Source organism: Ranitomeya imitator, chromosome 3 (assembly GCF_032444005.1).
Source record: "Ranitomeya imitator isolate aRanImi1 chromosome 3, aRanImi1.pri, whole genome shotgun sequence".
Classification (NCBI taxonomy): Eukaryota; Metazoa; Chordata; class Amphibia; order Anura; family Dendrobatidae; genus Ranitomeya; species Ranitomeya imitator.
The window spans coordinates 480,768,226-480,791,557 of NC_091284.1; the positions used below are offsets into that span (position 1 = coordinate 480,768,226).

The window sequence follows — 23,332 nt, forward strand, 5'->3', positions numbered from 1 at the left end:
GTCTTCTCCCTTCTGTACCAGTTTATCATTGTTAGTTTGTTATCTGTAATTTATATTTGTATTTTGTATGTAATCCCAGCACCATGGAATCAATAGTGGTCTAAAAAGAAATAATAATAATATGTGCTTTAACTAAATGTGTAACCCAACATGACACAATTGTGCAGGGCCAGGAGGAATTTTGTTAGAAAAACTGAGGTTATAGGTTGAACTTTATAGACTTACCATATATCTATCTTGAACCTTAAAAACTATAAAATTATAAAACTAACTATCCAGTAAAAGCAAATACAGTTCTGCATGAGCATATGTAATTTTTGTAGATCTCAAAAGGAGACTAAATGAATCTTCGTGTTTTCCCCTTGCTTAGTTTGCTTCAATAATAACCTCTCCATGGATTATGTAGAAAGACTTTAAATAGGTAGAGATATTTTTATGTTAATTCTCTCTATGCAATCATGCCACACTCGTTTCTTTGACTATATTAATGTCATTTCACTAAGCTCGTCCCTTGTTGCTCGCTGTAAGGAGAAATTCAATTAATAGGATTCGGTAAACGAGCAATGACAATGGCTTAAAATTCTGAGGTCCCAAGTGTATCCTAACATCTGGCATGTACGGGTTTTATAGGATGTCAGTAGAGCCATTTAATTTACTAGCCTACATTATCTGGCCATAAAATCTAATATTCCTCCAGATATAATATGCCTCCCAGCACCATCAATTACACAACATCCCAAGTCCAGGATTTGTCAGCTTTTTATTAACACACTATTACCTTTTCTAGATGCAGCTAAAAAATGAATTTCTGTATTTTACTATTTTCTGTGACATGACCTCACACTAAATATGCTAATAATATACTACAGAGCGGCACGGTAGCTCAGTGGTTAGCAGTATTGATTTACAGCGCTAGAGCCCTGGGATCGAATCAAATCTGTAATGAGTTTGTATGTTCTCCCCGTGTTTGCATGGGTTTCCTCCCACACTCCAAAGTCATACTGATAGGGATAGGCATATAATCTCTTTAAGTCCAATCAGACATAGATATTTTGATTTTGGGTTGGCATCTGCTTTAAATTGGTCCTATAGGTTATAAGAAAAACAAAAGTGTGACAGTAGATTAAATTCTTAACCTTTTCTCAAATATACTGTATGTCATTAATAAATGAAATGAAATGACTGGCACATGATTTATTCCTTCCAAACAACGTTACAAAGTACCAGGAGGCACTCATTACGTGTGGAGAAAGTCGATTCCTGCAGCTAAATAGGAAAGGGTTCTTTACAGTTAGAGCAGTCAGACAGTTGAATGCCGACCACGGGAGGTAGACACTATAACAGCTTTTAAAAAAAGGGCCGGGTGATTTTTATTGTGGGTAATAAATAATCTAGTGATAGAGAATGTACTGTATAACTGGGAGAAAGGTTGAACTTGGTAGACCTGTGGCTTTTTTCAACCTATGCAGGCTCGGACTGTCCCACAGGGGAACAGGTGAATCTCCCGGCGGGCCCCTGTGCAGAAGTAAGCCACTTAACCCCCAAAACGAGCTGTAGTTGGCTCAATACATTTGATTAACTATATACAGACCAAATCACTGTATTTGTAGGTTTTCTGTGTATATCCTAATAGGCTAATTGTGCTATTGATACTATACGCTTAGACGCATTTTAAGAATCCATTGTGCCATACTTTAAATTCTAGATATTTGCATATGTTGCATTTTGTAGCATGATGTATTTTGGCTCGTACTGCAATAGAAGTATACAAGGCACTCTTCAGATTGACATACAAGCTTTCCAACACACTTGTGTTGGACTGTGACTCAGGCAGGGAAAAGTTTCTCTGAGAATGTTACATTAAAATTAAAGTCCAGCCCTAGTCTTGGGGTTACATTTTTATGTTTTATTTTTATTTTTTTTTGGGGGGGGGGCTATTATTTTTTTTTTGGGGGGAGGGGGGACGCCTCTGGAACAAATTAGCAGTTGGGATTAAAATAAAATTTTACATTTAGTATCTAAATCCATTGCTGAGTTTGTCAGAAATTATTGAAACATGTTAATGAGGTGCCCGGTGCACCTTGGTGTGGCCAAGCACATCGGTGCACTTACTTGTTTTCTGTCTGTCTCTGCTTTCCTATGGCTTCTGTAAAGCCACAGCTATCAATCAAGGAAGAAGGAATAGATGCAATACAAACAAGTGTGAATGTGCCGCGACAAGGGCGCACTGAGCACCTCGCTATTATATTTCAATAAAGAACGACTCCTGTCCTGGAAATTGCAGAAATGGATTGAGGCACTAAAGAGGCGATTTTTAATTAGGGCTATAAGATGATGTGCTCGGTCTGAAGAGTCATTTTATGCCAACAGACTCCCTGCAATAGATCACTGTATTACTTGAATAGTGTCAGCTTGATGTTTTATGAAATGTGTTTTATTAAAAGGAGGATGGTGTGTTCTAATAAATGAGAAAAGCTGTAACTCCAGTATTCCTGGAGTGTGAAACATATGAGATTTGATTGTGGGATTCAAATTGGAAACAGCTGCTCATGTAAAGAGAAATGACTGCAGCATGGATGTTATATCTTCAAGGTGGACTTACACAAGTGCTAAAACACCATGTTTTACATAACTTCAGTCCACTGAAACGGGAAGAAAGCTGGTCCCGAATAATGGGGCTCAATAGCTTAGAAGTGCAGGTTGAAAGATGTTGGACACTGGAGCATCTCATTTTTGTTTGTCGGGGTTAGTTCACTATAGAATAAATAAAAGTCCTTTGGAGAGTTGAATCTCCATCTCCCACGACTTGATTTCGCTCTTTCAGCCTCGCTTCGTCTCCTGTTTCTGACATGTAGACATGTATTAAGATCAATGACCATATGGTCTTTGTGTGGTGCTACGAGCTGATTGGCTCGTCATGCAAGCTGATTTGCGCAATGATAGTGAGTGACTGACTATAAATGGAGTGGTTTCAGCTCACTTTTCTAAACTTATTCTAATACTTAACTGAGGATGAGCCGAGACAGAATGTTACTCACCTCAGCATCAATCTTGCCACAACGTCTACCACGTGGACACCGTCCTCTGTTTTAGTAAGTACTCACCTTCTTGGTGCTTGGTCTATTTTACATTTTTAAGATTTTGCGTATTGGAAGATTGTGACATATTTGTGTCCGGTTATTCCCACTGTTCTTACTCGCTGCTAGTCGTCTATGTTGACTTGGTAATGGCAGGCATATCTCTTCACATTTTTTATATTTGAGGATTATGCCTAAAATAGAATAAAAACATACAGCAAATATTCTTGCAATGCAGCCCATTTCTTAAGCTTCTAGAGGCTGTAATCATTTTGACAAAATGCCAACCTCTCAGGCTAGAACAGGGGTGAGGAACCTCAGGTCTGCAGGCAGTTTATGGCACATGATGGCCTTTTTTCCGGTCCTCTGGACAGATTCCTGGGTGCCGCAGTGCTTGGACCAGCAGCTGTTTTTTTTATTGTTGCTGGTCCCTTAAATTTCATTACTACAGAACAGTGGCCAGTGCCAGCTTCAAGACATGCCTTGTGAGCGGAATTAGTGTGCGATGGGCTCTTATCACACAGTAAAACACAGCAACGGCTGCATCTCCTGTGATGTATATGCCGCAGCGCCATGTCTCCTGTAATATATATATATACCGCAGCCCCATGTCTCCTGTGATATATATACCGCAGCCCCATGTCTCCTGTGATATATATACCACAGCCCCATGTCTCCTGTGATATATATACCGCAGCCCCATGTCTCCTGTGATATATATACCGCAGCCCCATGTCTCCTGTGATATATATACCGCAGCCCCATGTCTCCTGTGATATATATACCGCAGCCCCATGTCTCCTGTGATATATATGCCGCAGCCCCATGTCTCCTGTGATATATATACCGCAGCCCCATGTCTCCTGTGATATATATACCGCAGCCCCATGTCTCCTGTGATATATATACCGCAGCCCCATGTCTCCTGTGATATATATACCGCAGCCCCATGTCTCCTGTGATATATATACCGCAGCCCCATGTCTCCTGTGATATATATACCGCAGCCCCATGTCTCCTGTGATATATATACCGCAGCCCCATGTCTCCTGTGATGTATATACCGCAGCCCCATGTCTCCTGTGATATATATACCGCAGCCCCATGTCTCCTGTGATATATATACCGCAGCCCCATGTCTCCTGTGATATATATACCGCAGCCCCATGTCTCCTGTGATATATATACCGCAGCCCCATGTCTCCTGTGATATATATACCGCAGCCCCATGTCTCCTGTGATATATATACCGCAGCCCCATGTCTCCTGTGATATATATACCGCAGCCCCATGTCTCCTGTGATATATATACCGCAGCCCCATGTCTCCTGTGATATATATACCGCAGCCCCATGTCTCCTGTGATATATATACCGCAGCCCCATGTCTCCTGTGATATATATACCGCAGCCCCATGTCTCCTGTGATATATATACCGCAGCCCCATGTCTCCTGTGATATATATACCGCAGCGCCATGTCTCCTGTAATATATATATATACCGCAGCCCCATGTCTCCTGTGATATATATACCGCAGCCCCATGTCTCCTGTGATATATATACCGCAGCCCCATGTCTCCTGTGATATATCTACCGCAGCCCCATGTCTCCTGTAATATATATATACCGCAGCCCCATGTCTCCTGTGATATATATACCGCAGCCCCATGTCTCCTGTGATATATATACCGCAGCCCCATGTCTCCTGTGATATATATACCACAGCCCCATGTCTCCTGTGATATATATACCGCAGCCCCATGTCTCCTGTGATATATATACCGCAGCCCCATGTCTCCTGTGATATATATACCGCAGCCCCATGTCTCCTGTAATATATATACCGCAGCCCCATGTCTCCTGTGATATATATACCGCAGCCCCATGTCTCCTGTGATATATATACCGCAGCCCCATGTCTCCTGTGGTGTATATACCGCAGCCCCATGTCTCCTGTGGTGTATATACCGTAGCCCCATGTCTCCTGTGATGTATATACCGTAGCCCCATGTCTCCTGTGATATATATACCGCAGCCCCATGTCTCCTGTGATGTATATACCACAGCCCCATGTCTCCTATGGTGTATATACCGCAGCCCCATGTCTCCTGTGATGTATATACCGTAGCCCCATGTCTCCTGTGATGTATACACTGTAGCCCCATGTCTCCTGTGATGTATATACCGCAGCGCCATGTCTTCGGTGATGTATATACCGTAGCCCCATGTCTCCTGTTATGTATATACCGCAGCCCCATGTCTCCTGTGATGTATACACCGTAGCCCCATGTCTCCTGTGATGTATATATCACAGCCCCATGTCTCCTGTGATGTATATGCCGCAGCGCCATGTCTCCTGTGATGTATATACTGTAGCCCCATGTCTCCTGTGATGTATATAACGTAGCCCCATGTCTCCTGTGATGTATATACCGCAGCCCCATGTCTCCTGTGATGTATATACCGCAGCCCCATGTCTCCTGTGATGTATATACTGTAGCCCCATGTCTCCTGTTATGTATATACCGCAGCCCCATGTCTCCTGTGATGTATATACCGCAGCCCCATGTCTCCTATGGTGTATATACCGTAGCCCCATGTCTCCTATGGTGTATATACCGTAGCCCCATGTCTCCTATGGTGTATATACCGCAGCCCCATGTCTCCTGTGATGTATATACCGTAGCCCCATGTCTCCTGTTATGTATATACCGTAGCCCCATGTCTCCTGTGATGTATATACCGTAGCCCCATGTCTCCTGTGATGTATATACCGCAGCCCCATGTCTCCTATGGTGTATATACCGCAGCCCCATGTCTCCTGTGGTGTATATACCGTAGCCCCATGTCTCCTGTTATGTATATACCGTAGCCCCATGTCTCCTGTGATGTATATACCGTAGCCCCATGTCTCCTGTGATGTATATACCGCAGCCCCATGTCTCCTGTGATGTATATACCGCAGCCCCATGTCTCCTGTGATGTTTATACCGCAGCCCCATGTCTCCTGTGATATATATACCGCAGCCCCATGTCTCCTGTGATATGTATACCGCAGCCCCATGTCTCCTGTGATGTATACACCGTAGCCCCATGTCTCCTGTGATGTATATGCCGCGGCGCCATGTCTCCTGTGATGTATATATCACAGCCCCATGTCTCCTGTGATGTATATGCCGCAGCGCCATGTCTCCTGTGATGTATATATCACAGCCCCATGTCTCCTGTGATGTATATACCGCAGCCCCATGTCTCCTGTGATGTATATACCGCAGCCCCATGTCTCCTATGGCGTATAAACCGCAGCCCCATGTCTCCTGTGGTATATATACCGTAGCCCCATGTCTCCTGTGATGTATACACTGTAGCCCCATGTCTCCTGTGATGTATATGCTGCAGCGCCATGTCTCCTGTGATGTATATACCGTAGCCCCATGTCTCCTGTTATGTATATACCGTAGCCCCATGTCTCCTGTTATGTATATACCGTAGCCCCATGTCTCCTGTGATGTATATACCGTAGCCCCATGTCTCCTGTTATGTATATACCGTAGCCCCATGTCTCCTGTGATGTATATACCGTAGCCCCATGTCTCCTGTGATGTATATACCGCAGCCCCATGTCTCCTGTGATATATATACCGCAGCCCCATGTCTCCTGTGATATATATACCGCAGCCCCATGTCTCCTGTGATGTATACACCGTAGCCCCATGTCTCCTGTGATGTATATGCCGCGGCGCCATGTCTCCTGTGATGTATATGCCGTAGCCCCATGTCTCCTGTGATGTATATACCACAGCCCCATGTCTCCTGTGATGTATACACCGTAGCCTCATGTCTCCTGTGATGTATATGCCGTAGCCCCATGTCTCCTGTGATGTATATACCACAGCCCCATGTCTCCTGTGATGTATATGCCGTAGCTCCATGTCTCCTGTGATGTATACACCGTAGCCCCATGTCTCCTGTGATGTATACACCGTATCCTCATGTCTCCTGTGATGTATACACCGTAGCCCCATGTCTCCTGTGATGTATATACCGCAGCCCCATGTCTCCTGTGATGTATACACCGCAGCCCCATGTCTCCTGTGATGTATATACCGCAGCCCCATGTCTCCTGTGATGTATACACCGTAGCCCCATGTCTCCTGTGATGTATACACCGTAGCCCCATGTCTCCTGTGATGTATACACCGTAGCCCCATGTCTCCTGTGATGTATATACCGCAGCCCCATGTCTCCTGTGATGTATATACCGTAGCCCCACGTCTCCTGTGATGTATACACCGTAGCCCCATGTCTCCTGTGATGTATACACCGTAGCCCCATGTCTCCTGTGATGTATATATCGCAGCCCCATGTCTCCTGTGATGTATATACCGTAGCCTCATGTCTCCTGTGATGTATATACCACAGCCCCATGTCTCCTGTGATGTATATACCGCAGCCCCATGTCTCCTGTGATGTATATGCCGTAGGCCCATGTCCCCTGTGATGTATATACCGGAGCCCCACGTCTCCTGTGATGTATACACCGTAGCCTCATGTCTCCTGTGATGTATATACCACAGCCCCATGTCTCCTGTGATGTATATACCGCAGCCCCATGTCTCCTGTGATGTATATACCGTAGCCCCATGTCTCCTGTGATGTATATACCGTAGCCTCATGTCTCCTGTGATGTATATACCACAGCCCCATGTCTCCTGTGATGTATATACCGCAGCCCCCTCTCTCCTGTGATGTATATGCCGTAGCCCCATGTCCCCTGTGATGTTTATACCGTAGCCCCATGTCTCCTGTGATGTATATACCGCAGCCCCATGTCTCCTGTGATGTATATATCGCAGCCCCATGTCTCCTGTGATGTATATATCGCAGCCTCATGTCTCCTGTGATGTATATACCGTAGCCCCATGTCTCCTGTGATGTATATGCCGTAGCCCCATGTCTCCTGTGATGTATACGCCGTAGCCCCATGTCTCCTGTGATGTATATACCGTAGCCCCATGTCTCCTGTGATGTATACACCGTATCCCCATGTCTCCTGTGATGTATATACCGTAGCCCCATGTCTCCTGTGATGTATACACCGTAGCCCCATGTCTCCTGTGATGTATATACCGTAGCCCCATGTCTCCTGTGATGTATATACCGCAGCCCCATGTCTCCTGTGATGTATATACCGTAGCCTCATGTCTCCTGTGATGTATACACCGTAGCCCCATGTCTCCTGTGATGTATACACCGTAGCCCCATGTCTCCTGTGATGTATACTCCGTAGCCCCATGTCTCCTGTGATGTATATACCACAGCCCCATGTCTCCTGTGATGTATATACTGCAGCCCCATGTCTCCTGTGATGTATACACCGTAGCCTCATGCCTCCTGTGATGTATACACCGTAGCCCCATGTCTCCTGTGATGTATATACCGCAGCCCCATGTCTCCTGTGATGTATACACCGTAGCCCCATGTCTCCTGTGATGTATATACCGTAGCCCCATGTCTCCTGTGATGTATACACTGTAGCCCCATGTCTCCTGTGATGTATATACCGTAGCCCCATGTCTCCTGTGATGTATATACCGCAGCCCCATGTCTCCTGTGATGTATATACCGTAGCCCCACGTCTCCTGTGATGTATACACCATAGCCCCATGTCTCCTGTGATGTATATACCGCAGCCCCATATCTCCTGTGATGTATATACCGCAGCCCCATGTCTCCTGTGATGTATACACCTTAGTCCCATGTCTCCTGTGACGTATATACCGTAGCCCCATGTCTCCTCTGATGTATATACCGTAGTCCCATGTCTCCTGTGACGTATATACCACAGCCCCATGTCTCCTCTGATGTATATACCGTAGCCCCATGTCTCCTGTGATGTATATACCGTAGCCCCATGTCTCCTGTGACGTATATACCGTAGCCCCATGTCTCCTCTGATGTATATACCGTAGCCCCATGTCTCCTGTGATGTATATACCGTAGCCCCATGTCTCCTGTGATGTATATGCCGTAGCCCCATGTCTCCTGTGATGTATACACCGTATCCCCATGTCTCCTGTGATGTATATACCGTAGCCCCATGTCTCCTGTGATGTATACACCGTAGCCCCATGTCTCCTGTGATGTATATATCGCAGCCCCATGTCTCCTGTGATGTATATACCGCAGCCCCATGTCTCCTGTGATGTATATACCGCAGCCCCATGTCTCCTGTGATGTATATACCGCAGCCCCATGTCTCCTGTGATGTATATACCGTAGCTTCATGTCTCCCGTGATGTATACACGGTAGCCCCATGTCTCCTGTGATGTATACACCGTAGCCCCATGTCACCTGTGATGTATACACCGTAGCCCCATGTCTCCTGTGATGTATATACCACAGCCCCATGTCTCCTGTGATGTATGTACTGCAGCCCCATGTCTCCTGTGATGTATACACCGTAGCCCCATGTCTCCTGTGATGTATATACCGCAGCCCCATGTCTCCTGTGATGTATACACCGTAGCCCCATGTCTCCTGTGATGTATATACCGTAGCCCCATGTCTCCTGTGATGTATACACCGTAGCCCCATGTCTCCCGTGATGTATATACCGTAGCCCCATGTCTCCTGTGATGTATATACCGCAGCCCCATGTCTCCTGTGATGTATATGCCGTAGCCCCATGTCCCCTGTGATGTATATACCATAGCCCCACGTCTCCTGTGATGTATACACCGTAGCCCCATGTCTCCTGTGATGTATATATAGCAGCCCCATGTCTCCTGTGATGTAAATATCGCAGCCCCATGTCTCCTGTGATGTATATATCGCAGCCCCATGTCTCCTGTGATGTATATGCCGCAGCGCCATGTCTCCTGTGATGTATATACCGCAGCCCCATGTCTCCTGTGATGTATATGCCGTAGCCCCATGTCCCCTGTGATGTATATACCGCAGCCCCATGTCTCCTGTGATGTATATACCATAGCCCCACGTCTCCTGTGATGTATACACCGTAGCCCCATGTCTCCTGTGATGTATATATAGCAGCCCCCTGTCTCCTGTGATGTAAATATCGCAGCCCCATGTCTCCTGTGATGTATATATCGCAGCCCCATGTCTCCTGTGATGTATATATCGCAGGCCCATGTCTCTTGTGATGTTTTTGCTGCAGCCCCATATCACATTTGATTTATATGCCACAGCCCCATGTCTCCTGTGATGTCTTTGCTGCAGTCCTATATCTCCTGTACTGTATATGGCGCATCCCCATGTCTCCTAAGATGTATATGCTGCACCCCCATATCTCATGTAATTTATATGCCGCAGTTTGATGTATCCTGTGATGTCTATGATGCAGGCCCATGTTTCCTGTGATGTATATGCCACAATAATGCAGACCCATATCTTCTGTGATGTTATATGCTGCAGCCCCATGTCTTCTGTCATGTATATACCGCAGCCCCATGTCTCCAATTATGTATATGCCGCAGTCCCAAAGTGTCTCCTGTGAGGTTGTGAGGTTTATGTTGCAGCCTTGGCATCTCCTATGATGCCTGTGCCATAGCCCTGGAATCTCTTGGGATATCTATGCCAGGCATATCTATGCCTCAGTCCTGGCATGTCCGGTGATGACTATGCCACAGCCCCATGTGTCCTGTGATGTCTGTACAGCAGTTTCCATGTATCCTATGTGATGGATACTGCAGTCTCGGTGTTTCCTATGGGATGAACATGGAGTACTGTGTCCAGTTTTGGGCACCGGTGCTCAGGAAGGATATAATGGAACTAGAGAGAGTACAAAGGAGGGCAACAAAATTAATAAAGGGGATGGGAGAACTACAATACCCAGATAGATTAGCGAAATTAGGATTATTTAGTCTAGAAAAAAGACGACTGAGGGGCGATCTAATAACCATGTATAAGTATATAAGGGGACAATACAAATATCTCGCTGAGGATCTGTTTATGCCAAGGAAGGTGACGGGCACAAGGGGGCATTCTTTGCGTCTGGAGGAGAGAAGGTTTTTCCACCAACATAGAAGAGGATTCTTTACTGTTAGGGCGGTGAGAATCTGGAATTGCTTGCCTGAGGAGGTGGTGATGGTGAACTCAGTCGAGGGGTTCAAGAGAGGCCTGAATGTCTTCCTGGAGCAGAACAATATTGTATCATACAATTATTAGGTTCTGTAGAAGGACGTAGATCTGGGGATTTATTATGATGGAATATAGGCTGAACTGGATGGACAAATGTCTTTTTTCGGCCTTACTAACTATGTTACTATGTTACTATGTAATAGACAGCAGTCTCGGTGCCTTCTATGTGATAAATATACAGCGTCTTGGTTTCTCCTATGTGATGAATATAGAGCAGTCTCAGTGTCTCCTATATGATGTATACTGCAAATCTCCCACTGCTTGGATTCTATGAGTGTAACATGAGCAATGATGAAATTCCCCCTGTTAAGAGACTTGCAATGTAATATACTGTACATATGTGTTCAGTTCGACTTGCTGCTGCTAGTTCTTTATAAAACGTATCATTGCAAAGAGTCACCTGTGCTCCAGACCCATGCAAATTTTTGAAAGCAGTTACAAGTAGCAACATTATCCATACCACCTAACATTTTAGTTGCACAAAAGAGAACCAGTTTCAGCTGTCACATTAGGGGCGAGTTATTTAAATGTTTGACCGAATACAGCAGGGTAATTTTCAATCTGGTTATTTTGTACGGCTTCACCAAGGATGGTATATGGCGCTTGGGAGAAAAAAGGTTCTCCACTAGTGATGAACGAATATACTCGTTACTCGAGATTTCTCGAGCATGCTCGGGGGTCCTCCAAGTATTTTTTAGTGCTCGGAGATTTAGTTTTTCTTGCCGCAGCTGAATGATTTACATCTGTTAGCCAGCATAAGTACATGTGGGGATTCCCTAGCAACCAGGCAACCCCCACATGTACTTATGCTGGTTAGCAGATGTAAAACGTTCAGCTGCGGCAATAAAAACTAAATCTCCGAGCACTAAAAAATACTCGGAGGACCCCCGAGCATGCTCGAGAAATCTCGAGTAAAGAGTATGCACAGTGTTCCAAATTATTATGCTAATTGAATTTACGTGTCATAATGATTTAATTGTTTTGTTTTTCAAATAAACTCATGGATGGTATTGTGTCTCAGGGCTCAATGGCTCACTGAAATCAATCTTAAACACATGTGATAATTAGTTTTCCAGATGATTTTAACTAAAGGAAAACTACTTAAAAATGATGTTCCACATTATTAAGCAGGCCTCAGGTTTCAAGCAATATGGGAAATAAAAAGGATCTCTCTGCTGCTGAAAAGCGTTAACTAGTGCAATGCCTTGGACAAGGTATGAAAACATTAGATGTTTCACGAAAACTTAAGAGTGATCATCATACTGTTAAGAGATTTGTGACTGAAACAGAGCACAGACAGAGTTCAAGCAGATAAAGGCATAATGAGGAAGGTTTCTGCCAGACAAATTCATTGGATTAAGAGAGCAGCTTGCAAAATACCATTACAAAGCTGCAAACAGTTTTTTGAAGCTGCTGGTGCCTCTGGAGTCTGTTGTGAATTCTGTGGCTGAGTTCACTTCTGTGGTCACAAGTGGTATTGCAGTCTCTGGGCTTCCTCCCTCAGGTGTTTTGGTGAGCTCGTTGGCTGCCTTGCTATTTAGCTCCACCTGAGTTTGTCTTCCTTGCTCCTTGTCAATGTTCCAGTGTTGGATCTGAGCTACTGCATCTTTCCTTGGGCCTGCTGCTCTGCTAGATAAGTGCTTCTAGTTTGTTTTCTGTTTTTTCTGTCCAGCTTGCTATTAACTTTTGCTGGAAGCTCTGAGAAGCAAAGGGGTGCACCGCCGTGCTGTTAGTTCGGCACGGTGGGTCTTTTTGCCCCTTTGCGTGGTTTTCGTTTTAGGGTTTTTTGTAGACTGCATAGTTCTCTTTGCTATCCTCGCTCTGTCTAGAATATCGGGCCTCACTTTGCTGAATCTATTTCATTCCTACGTTTGTCTTTTCATCTTGCTAACAGTCATTATATGTGGGGGGCTGCCTATTCCTTTGGGGTATTTCTCTGAGGTAAGTCAGGCTTGTATTTCTATCTTCAGGCTAGTCAGCTCCTCAGGCAGTGCCGAGTTGCATAGGTAGTTGTTAGGCGCAATCCACTGCTGCTTATAGTTGTGTGAGGATAGATCAGGTACTGCAGTCTACAGAGATTCCACGTCTCAGAGCTTGTCCTATTGTTTTTGGTTATTGCCAGATCTCTGTATGTGCGCTGATTACTGCACGCTGTGTTGCCTGATTGCCAGCCATAACAGTACAAGGAGCCACACCAATGATTCCCAATAGAGGGAAAAAAGAAATCCTGACATCATTTTTTTTTTCTTAGCTCTGTCTTCAGTCTTTTTTTTCCCCTAGACATTAGAGTGCTTCAGGACACAGCTGTGGACATGGATATTCAGGCTCTGTGCTCCTCAATGGATAATCTCGTTGTAAATGTACAAAAGATTCAAGATACTATTGATCAGAAATCGATGCTAGAACCAAGAATTCCGATTCCTGATTTGTTTTTTGGTGACAGAACTAAGTTCCTGAGCTTCAGAAATAATTGTAAGCTATTTTTGGCCTTGAAACCTCATTCTTCTGGTAATCCTATTCAACAGGTTTTGATTATTATTTCTTTTTTGCGCGGCGACCCACAGGACTGGGCGTTTTCTCTTGCGCCAGGAGACCCTGCATTGAGTAGTGTCGATGCGTTTTTCCTGGCGCTCGGATTGCTTTACGATGAGCCTAATTCAGTGGATCAGGCTGAGAAAAATCTGCTGGCTTTATGCCAGGGTCAGGATGATATAGAAGTATATTGTCAGAAATTTAGAAAGTGGTCAGTACTCACTCTGTGGAATGAATCTGCACTAGCGGCTTTGTTCAGAAAGGGTCTCTCTGAAGCTCTTAAGGATGTAATGGTGGGATTTCCTATGCCTGCTGGTTTGAATGAGTCCATGTCCTTGGCCATTCAGATCGGTCGTCGCTTGCGCGAGCGTAAATCTGTGCACCATCTGGCGGTATTGTCTGAGAGTAAACCTGAGCCTATGCAGTGCGACAGGACTATGACTAAAGTAGAACGGCAAGAACACAGACGTCTGAACAGACTGTGTTTCTATTGTGGTGATTCTACTCATGCTATTTCTAATTGTCCTAAACGCACTAGGCGGTTCGATAGCTCTGCCGTTATTGGTACTGTACAGTCCAAATTCCTTTTGTCCATTACCTTAATGTGCTCTTTGTCATCGTATTCTGTCATGGCGTTTGTGGATTCAGGCGCTGCCCTGAATCTGATGGATTTGGATTATGCTAAACGTTGTGGATTTTTCTTGGAGCCTTTGCGGTGTCCTATTCCGTTGAGAGGAATTGATGCTACACCTTTGGCCAAGAATAAGCCTCAGTACTGGGCCCAGCTGACCATGTGCATGGCTCCTGCACATCAGGAAGTTATTCGCTTTCTGGTACTGCATAATTTGCATGATGTGGTCGTGTTGGGGTTGCCATGGCTACAAACCCATAATCCAGTATTGGATTGGAACTCTATGTCGGTAACCAGCTGGGGTTGTCAGGGAGTACATGGTGATGTTCCATTTTTGTCTATTTCGTCATCCATTCCTTCTGACATCCCAGAGTTCTTGTCGGACTTTCAGGATGTATTTGAAGAGTCCAAGTCTGATGCCCTACCTCCGCATAGGAATTGTGATTGTGCTATCGATTTGATTCCTGGTAGTAAATTCCCTAAGGGTCGTTTATTTAATTTGTCCGTACCTGAACACACCGCTATGCGCAGTTATGTGAAGGAGTCCCTGGAGAAGGGACATATTCGCCCATCGTCGTCACCATTGGGAGCAGGGTTCTTTTTTGTAGCCAAGAAGGATGGTTCGCTAAGACCGTGTATTGATTACCGCCTTCTTAATAAGATCACTGTTAAGTTTCAGTATCCCTTGCCATTGATTTCTGACTTGTTTGCTCGGATTAAGGGGGCTAGTTGGTTCACCAAGATAGATCTTCGTGGTGCGTATGATCTGGTGAGAATCAGGCAAGGAGATGAATGGAAAACGGCATTTAATACGCCCGAGGGTCATTTTGAGTATCTGGTGATGCCGTTTGGACTTGCCAATGCTCCATCTGTTTTTCAGTCTTTTATGCATGATATTTTCCGTGAGTATCTGGATAAATTCTTGATTGTTTACTTGGATGACATTTTGATCTTCTCTGATGATTGGGAGTCTCATGTGAAGCAAGTCAGAATGGTTTTCCAGGTACTGCGTGCTAATTCCTTGTTCGTGAAGGGATCAAAGTGTCTCTTCGGTGTGCAGAAAGTTTCATTTTTGGGGTTCATCTTTTCCCCTTCTACTATCGAGATGGATCCGGTTAAGGTTCAGGCCATCCAGGATTGGACTCAGCCGACATCTCTAAAAAGTCTGCAGAAATTCCTGGGCTTTGCTAATTTTTATCGTCGCTTCATCTGTAATTTTTCTAGCATTGCCAGACCATTGACCGATTTGACCAAGAAGGGTGCTGATTTGGTTAATTGGTCTTCTGCTGCCGTGGAAGCTTTTCAGGAGTTGAAGCGTCGTTTTTGCTGTGCCCCTGTGTTGTGTCAACCTGATGTTTCTCTTCCGTTCCAGGTCGAGGTTGATGCTTCTGAGATTGGTGCAGGGGCGGTTTTGTCACAGAGAGGTTCTGGTTGCTCAGTGTTCAAACCATGTGCTTTCTTTTCCAGGAAATTTTCTGCTGCTGAGCGTAATTATGATGTGGGCAACCGAGAGTTGCTGGCCATGAAGTGGGCATTCGAGGAGTGGCGTCATTGGCTTGAGGGTGCTAAGCATCGCGTGGTGGTTTTGACTGATCATAAGAACCTTACTTATCTTGAGTCTGCCAAGCGCTTGAATCCTAGACAGGCCCGTTGGTCGTTATTTTTTGCTCGTTTTGATTTTGTGGTTTCATACCTTCCGGGCTCTAAAAATGTGAAGGCGGATGCTCTGTCTAGGAGTTTTGTGCCCGACTCTCCGGGGTTATCTGAGCCGGCGAGTATCCTCAAGGAAGGAGTCATTGTGTCTGCCATCTCCCCTGATTTGCGGAGAGTGTTGCAGAAATTTCAGGCTAATAAACCTGATCGTTGTCCGGCCGAGAAACTGTTCGTCCCTGATAGGTGGACTAGTAAAGTTATCTCTGAACTTCATTGTTCGGTGCTGGCCGGTCATCCAGGAATCTTTGGTACCAGGGAGTTGGTTGCTAGATCCTTCTGGTGGCCATCTCTGTCACGGGATGTGCGTGCTTTTGTGCAGTCCTGTGGAATTTGTGCTAGGGCTAAGCCCTGCTGTTCACGTGCCAGTGGGTTGCTTTTGCCCTTGCCGGTCCCGAAGAGGCCTTGGACACATATTTCGATGGATTTCATTTCTGACCTTCCCGTTTCTCAAAAAATGTCGGTCATTTGGGTGGTCTGTGATCGCTTTTCTAAAATGGTCCATCTGGTGCCCTTGGTTAAATTGCCTTCCTCCTCTGATTTGGTGCCTTTGTTCTTCCAGCATGTGGTTCGTTTACATGGCATTCCTGAGAATATTGTTTCTGACAGAGGTTCCCAGTTTGTCTCGAGGTTCTGGCGAGCCTTTTGTGGTAGGATGGGCATTGACCTATCTTTCTCCTCGGCCTTCCATCCTCAGACTAATGGCCAGACCGAACGAACCAATCAGACCTTGGAAACATATCTGAGATGTTTTGTTTCCGCTGACCAGGATGATTGGGTGTCATTTTTGCCGTTGGCTGAGTTCGCCCTTAATAATCGGGCCAGCTCGGCTACCTTGGTCTCTCCATTTTTCTGCAATTCTGGGTTCCATCCTCGTTTCTCTTCAGGACAGGTTGAGTCTTCGGACTGTCCTGGTGTGGATTCTGTGGTGGACAGGTTGCAGCAGATCTGGACTCAGGTGGTGGACAATTTGACCTTGTCCCAGGAGAAGGCTCAGCTTTTCGCTAATCGCAGACGCCGTGTGGGACCCCGACTTCGTGTTGGGGATCTGGTTTGGTTATCTTCTCGTCATATTCCTATGAAGGTTTCCTCTCCTAAATTTAAACCTCGTTTTATTGGTCCGTATAGGATTTCTGAGATTCTCAATCCGGTGTCTTTTCGTCTGACCCTCCCAGACTCCTTTTCCATACATAATGTATTCCATAGGTCGTTGTTGAGGAGATACGTGGCACCTATGGTTCCATCTGTGGAGCCTCCTGCCCCTGTTTTGGTGGAGGGGGAATTGGAGTATATTGTGGAGAAGATTTTGGATTCTCGTGTCTCTAGACGGAAACTCCAGTATCTGGTCAAATGGAAGGGTTATGCTCAGGAAGATAATTCCTGGGTTTTTGCCTCTGATGTCCATGCCCCAGATCTTGTTCGTGCATTTCATGTGGCTCATCCTGGTCGGCCTGGGGGTTCTGGTGAGGGTTCGGTGACCCCTCCTCAAGGGGGGGGTACTGTTGTGAATTCTGTGGCTGAGTTCACTTCTGTGGTCACAAGTGGTATTGCAGTCTCTGGGCTTCCTCCCTCAGGTGTTTTGGTGAGCTCGTTGGCTGCCTTGCTATTTAGCTCCACCTGAGTTTGTCTTCCTTGCTCCTTGTCAATGTTCCAGTGTTGGATCTGAGCTACTGCATCTTTCCTTGGGCCTGCTGCTCTGCTAGATAAGTGCTTCTAGTTTGTTTTCTGTTTTTTCTGTCCAGCTTGCTATTAACTTTTGCTGGAAGCTCTGAGAAGCAAAGGGGTGCACCGCCGTGCTGTTAGTTCGGCACGGTGGGTCTTTTTGCCCCTTTGCGTGGTTTTCGTTTTAGGGTTTTTTGTAGACTGCATAGTTCTCTTTGCTATCCTCGCTCTGTCTAGAATATCGGGCCTCACTTTGCTGAATCTATTTCATTCCTACGTTTGTCTTTTCATCTTGCTAACAGTCATTATATGTGGGGGGCTGCCTATTCCTTTGGGGTATTTCTCTGAGGTAAGTCAGGCTTGTATTTCTATCTTCAGGCTAGTCAGCTCCTCAGGCAGTGCCGAGTTGCATAGGTAGTTGTTAGGCGCAATCCACTGCTGCTTATAGTTGTGTGAGGATAGATCAGGTACTGCAGTCTACAGAGATTCCACGTCTCAGAGCTTGTCCTATTGTTTTTGGTTATTGCCAGATCTCTGTATGTGCGCTGATTACTGCACGCTGTGTTGCCTGATTGCCAGCCATAACAGGAGTCCCTCGAACCTCAAGGTGTAGGATCCTTCAAAGGCTTGCTTTGGTTCATAAACCTACTATTCGGCTACCCCTAAACAGTGTTCACAAGCAGAAACGGTTGCAGTGGGCCCAGACATACATGAAGACTAATTTCCAAACAGTCTTGTTTACTGTTGAGTGTCGAGCAACCTTGGATGGTCCAGATGGATGGAGTAGTGGATGGTTGGTGGATGGCCACCATGTCCCAACAAGGCTGCAATGTCAGCAAGGAGGTGGAGAAGTCATGTTTTGGTCTGGAATCATGAGCTGGAATCATGAGGAAATGGCTGGTAGGGCCCTTTAAGTTTCCCGAAGGTGTGAAAATGACCTCTGCAAAGTATATAGAGTTTCTGACTGACAACTTTCTTCCATGTCATAAAAAGCAGAAACGTGTTTCAGGAGCAAAATCATCTTCATGTATGACAATGCACCATCTCATGCTGCAAAGAATCCCTCATCTGCTTTGGGCATAAAAGGAGATAAACTCATGGTGCAGCCACCATCTTCCCCTGACCTCAACCCTATAGAGAACCTTTGGAGCATCATCAAGCCAAAAATCTATGAGGGTGGGAGGCAGTTCACATCCAAACATCAGCTCTGGGAGGCAAATAAATCCAAGCAGAAACTCTCCAAAAACTCACAAGTTCAATGGATGCAAGAATTGTGAAGGTGATATCAAAGAAGGGGTCCTGTGTTAACATGTAACTTGGCCTGTAGGAGGTTTTGGAGTTAAGTAGCTTTTTTGTTCAGTGAATGTGACCTCCTAATGCTGCAAATTCCACAAATGAGCATTTTCAGTTCTTTCAAACATATCAAATGTTTAGAGATTCTGCTGTGCCTAATAATTTGGAACAGTGCAATTTGAGGTTTTATTCATTTTGGAGATTATACTGTTATCATTGGGAGGTTTCTTCAATAAAATTCGGTGTATACTCTAACGGGTGATGACTTTTATTAGACTGACTGTCATTTGCACCGACCATTTAGGAAAATCCGAGAAAAATATCATTTGTATAATAATTTGGAACATGGTGTATTCGCTCATCACTATTCTTCGCCCCTGGCCTAGAGGAACACTTATCACCAGTGTCAGACATTAAAGGACGCATGGTTTCCTAAACACTGGGTTAATTGCAGGTTCTAGGAATTAAGTAACAGTTTCTCAAAGACCTTTGTGTATTTCATTGCTAATTTTTTTTTATGTGGGTGGAAAAGAGGCAGGGCTGCCAGATCCCTCACCTCACCAGTGAGAGAGAATAAAAGGAAAAAATGCCAATGCTCAAACCCCAAAATACTATTGTCTTGGCTGGATAAATGCCTGCTCTGCCTGCTATCCAGGACTTGCGTCTTCTCTCTTTAAATTGCTTGTGTAAGTATTTCTCAGCAGCAGGACATGGAAATTTGTCATTTACGCGATTAACATATATTAGATATATCTTTGGATTAACATTACCACAAAATATGATTAAATGAATATGTATTTGTATAAAGGATCAGGCTCTTTTCAATCGCTAGATGAAACGGCATTGCTTTGCATATAGATGCCATTTCTGACTGACAGCTTGGCATTGGGAGGGAGGCACATTGATCTGGCAAGCAGCGCTTCTCTTTATACAGAAAAGGTATGGTAATCTGTCTTCGTTCCCTTTTTCATCCGAATCCTTGATCAGACAGGGTATTTAGTCCCTTAATTTACAGAGTGAATGTTAAGAACACAATGCATATGTTTAATCAAGAGCTTGTAAGTAATGATTATTTTCTGAATTATGTGTGCAATGGTGAAATATCGGCCATAATATTGGTATAATGTAAGACTAAAACTTGTTAACTTTTGTTTCTACAGTTCACCCTTGTGTTATATAAATAATAATCTAGTCGCTGATGAAAAAAATAAAAAAAAGAGGCAACTGGCCGTTTAGGAGTCAAATCAACTCTTAAAGGGAGATTAATGTGCAGAAAAATATTAAATTATAAATGGTAATACATATTTAGCATTAAAATTATCATTACATAAAAAATTATTAAACAAGTATTGCGTTTTTTTTGTTTTTTTTTTAAGAAAAAAAAAACTATGTTTAATAGTTTACTTTTTATATTGTAATTTCTATGCCTATAAAAAGTGGTTATACAATAATGCAGTTTAATATTATTAGTGTTATTAGTATTATTTTCCCCTTTTTGTACTGAAGATACAGACTGTCCCACCTTGTAGGGAAAAATGCTGCCATAAAAGAGGCCTGCCTTTATTGTATGGATTTCTTCGGCAGGAAAAAAGTTAAAAAAAAAAAAACAAAAAAACTCCAGCTTTTCAAAAGGGAGAAAATAAAACTATATTATGAGATTAATATCTAGGATGTTACCTAATATGATTTCCAAGCTGCTATTTCAATATTTTAAGAGGGGCTGTTGCCTTTACTAGTGAGGGCTATCCCTACATTTTGATGCAGACCACTGATACTGTGCTACACTGGAGTGTTCAGGTCCTATTTCATGAAGAATAACCTCAGGTAAAAGCCAGTATTCTTCAAAGGATTTTAGATAAATATTCCCAGGGACTCTCATCTGCCAAGTCAATTTACCTCCAGTGTATATGCTCTGATCTCTTATTATTCTTGACATTTGTCTTGAACGTTCAGAGAAAGTTAACCCAAGGCACAAAGGAGGGAGCGCTTAGGCACAGAGCAGTGCTTCTTCTGCACACACCCTTTCGGGCACAGACTTACTACATAAAGTAGGTGAGCTTATAGCTGACATGCAGTGGGCACTAATTGTGCAATATTTTATTATGCCTATTCATAAATTAATAAATTATTGCAATGATGTGCTCTTATTTAACTTCATTTCACAAGTAGCAATTCATTCATGATTAAGTCAGTGTCACATATGTTGCAAATCAGAGCACATAATTCACGGATTATCAGAAGAGCACAGAAACCTTGTGTAGGTTGGGGAAACACATTTGGACATAAGTGTTTGCAGTCTACCAATTTTAATTTTACAATTTTCAGCATATTATCATTAAACTTATAACAAGATGCACTTCACATTCTTAAATTGATTGTGTAAGATTAGAAAAATGATCTGTCTTTAAAGAGAACCTGTCACCAGTTTTGGCCAATAAGAGATGCGGCCATCACCATTCAGGACTTATCTACAGCATTCTATAATGTTGTATATGGGCCTCCAACCTGACCTGTAAGAGAAGAAAAATAACTTTTATTATATTCACCTGCGGTCCAGTCCGAGGGGTGATGCTGGTCATCCACACGAAGCAAGCAGGATGGCGGCATCACAAGAAGAAGGGAGGCTCCGGACTGAGATCAGCGACGCCCATTGGACCGGACAGCCCTACAGGTGAGCATAATAAAAGTTATTTTTCTTCTCTTCCAGGTCGGGTTGAGGGCTTATCTACAGCATTATAGAATGCTGTAGATAAGCCCTGAAAATGATGTCTGTATCTCTTATTGGCCTAAACCTGGTGACAGGTTCCCTTTAAAAAAAAAAAACAGATTTTACATGTAATCCCGATTGTTCTAGCCACAACGTTTCGCATCGTAACTGCCTTCTTAAATCTCACTAACTCGCCTTAATCATGTCTTAAAAAAATAGTAATATCTGAGGGCAATTATGTTTTATCATTAATATACCACTAAAACCATTACCCATTGCTAGCTTTTATATAAAACAAATTGTTGTAGTCATTTAGATCAATAGCTTTTGTTCCTGCGTTTTATCTCGTAACTGTATATATGATGATTAAAATATGACGTTGGATTTGCAAGTGTTGAGTGCTGCTTTCTACTACTGTCTTGTTGGAGAACATTAATGATAACAGTTAGAGAGGCTGCCCAGTACTTTTATATTGATGGCCTATTTTTAGGATAGGTCATCAATATCAAATTAGTGGGGGGTGTGACACCGGGCACCACTACCGATCAGCTGTTCTCAGGGTGGATGTATTGTACCTAGTCAACTCCTCAACTAATCACATCTGTCCACCGCCGGTGGCGGAAACAGCTGATCACTGGGGTGGCAGGTGTCATAACCCCCCCAATCAGACATTTATGACCTATTCTGAGGATAGATAATCAATTTAAAAGTAATGGACAACTCCTTTAATAGTTTGTGTGATTTTGCGTGGTAACCAAGCTACTATGGAGGGGAGCGCCTGCCCTTATTTGGCTGCACTTGGTAATAGGTAATATACTTTATACTCAACACTTTGAGGCCACTTACCCACATGTCTATATAGTTGATATTACTGCTTGGTAATACATATTGATGGTGATGAGGAGAGAAGAGGCTAAGCAGTGGTCCCATCTTGTAAACCGCTCAGGCCCCTCCACAAATTCGCGCTAACGACTCCTGCTCCTCAGATCCCAAACTTGTACCCAGCATCATTTAGTCTGTGCCATAAATCAAGTTCTACAACACCAACTGGTAAGAAATGTGTATGGCAAAAAAAAATGATTATTTGTCAGGGTATAATGTCAGCAGAAATGTCATATAAAATGATGGGTAAATAAACTACACGTGGACGATTAGTATAGCAATGTATGTAGTAAATACGGGCAGATCATGCACATACTCTATCAGTGATGGTATGATAAAAAGTCAATTGATTATGATCTATTTTTATTTAAAATTGCGGTTGTCTTATCAGATCATCGAATGCCTGCAGGCACAGTGAGCAGGCGTTCTTCGCGGCTAGACGCGTGGGCAGTGCTTACCCCGCAAGTATTAATGATACGCACCTGGAATTATTAACCTTATACCCTGAGGATGTTCTTTTTTTTTCACCACAACTTCCTGCCTTATTCTTTTAGTCTATCAGCGTGGATAGATATATAGAAATAACTGACATTTTACCCTGGATTTTTCTTAGTCTGCACAAATCTGATATTACGGCATCACTGACGGCTACTGAATAGGCAATGCCTGATTG

General features: G+C 44.0%; 1 protein-coding gene across 6 annotated transcripts in view; it reads left to right on the plus strand.

Annotated features, from left to right (window-relative positions):
* The window catches only part of EDAR (ectodysplasin A receptor), a 226,279-nt gene that overhangs the window by 128,674 nt on the left and 74,273 nt on the right, over positions 1 to 23,332 (plus strand). For 2 of the 6 annotated variants that reach the window (XM_069757550.1, XM_069757554.1), the window contains exon 1: positions 19,608 to 19,756. The exons of 2 other annotated variants lie outside the window; for them this stretch is intronic. In XM_069757550.1, coding sequence (XP_069613651.1) covers positions 19,702 to 19,756 — 55 coding nt within the window. In that variant the 5' untranslated portion in view covers positions 19,608 to 19,701. Of the gene's footprint in view, positions 1 to 3,016; positions 3,093 to 19,607; positions 19,757 to 19,877; positions 20,010 to 23,332 lie in introns of those variants that run through there. 2 more of the 6 variants (XM_069757553.1, XM_069757552.1) reach the window with 2 other exon arrangements.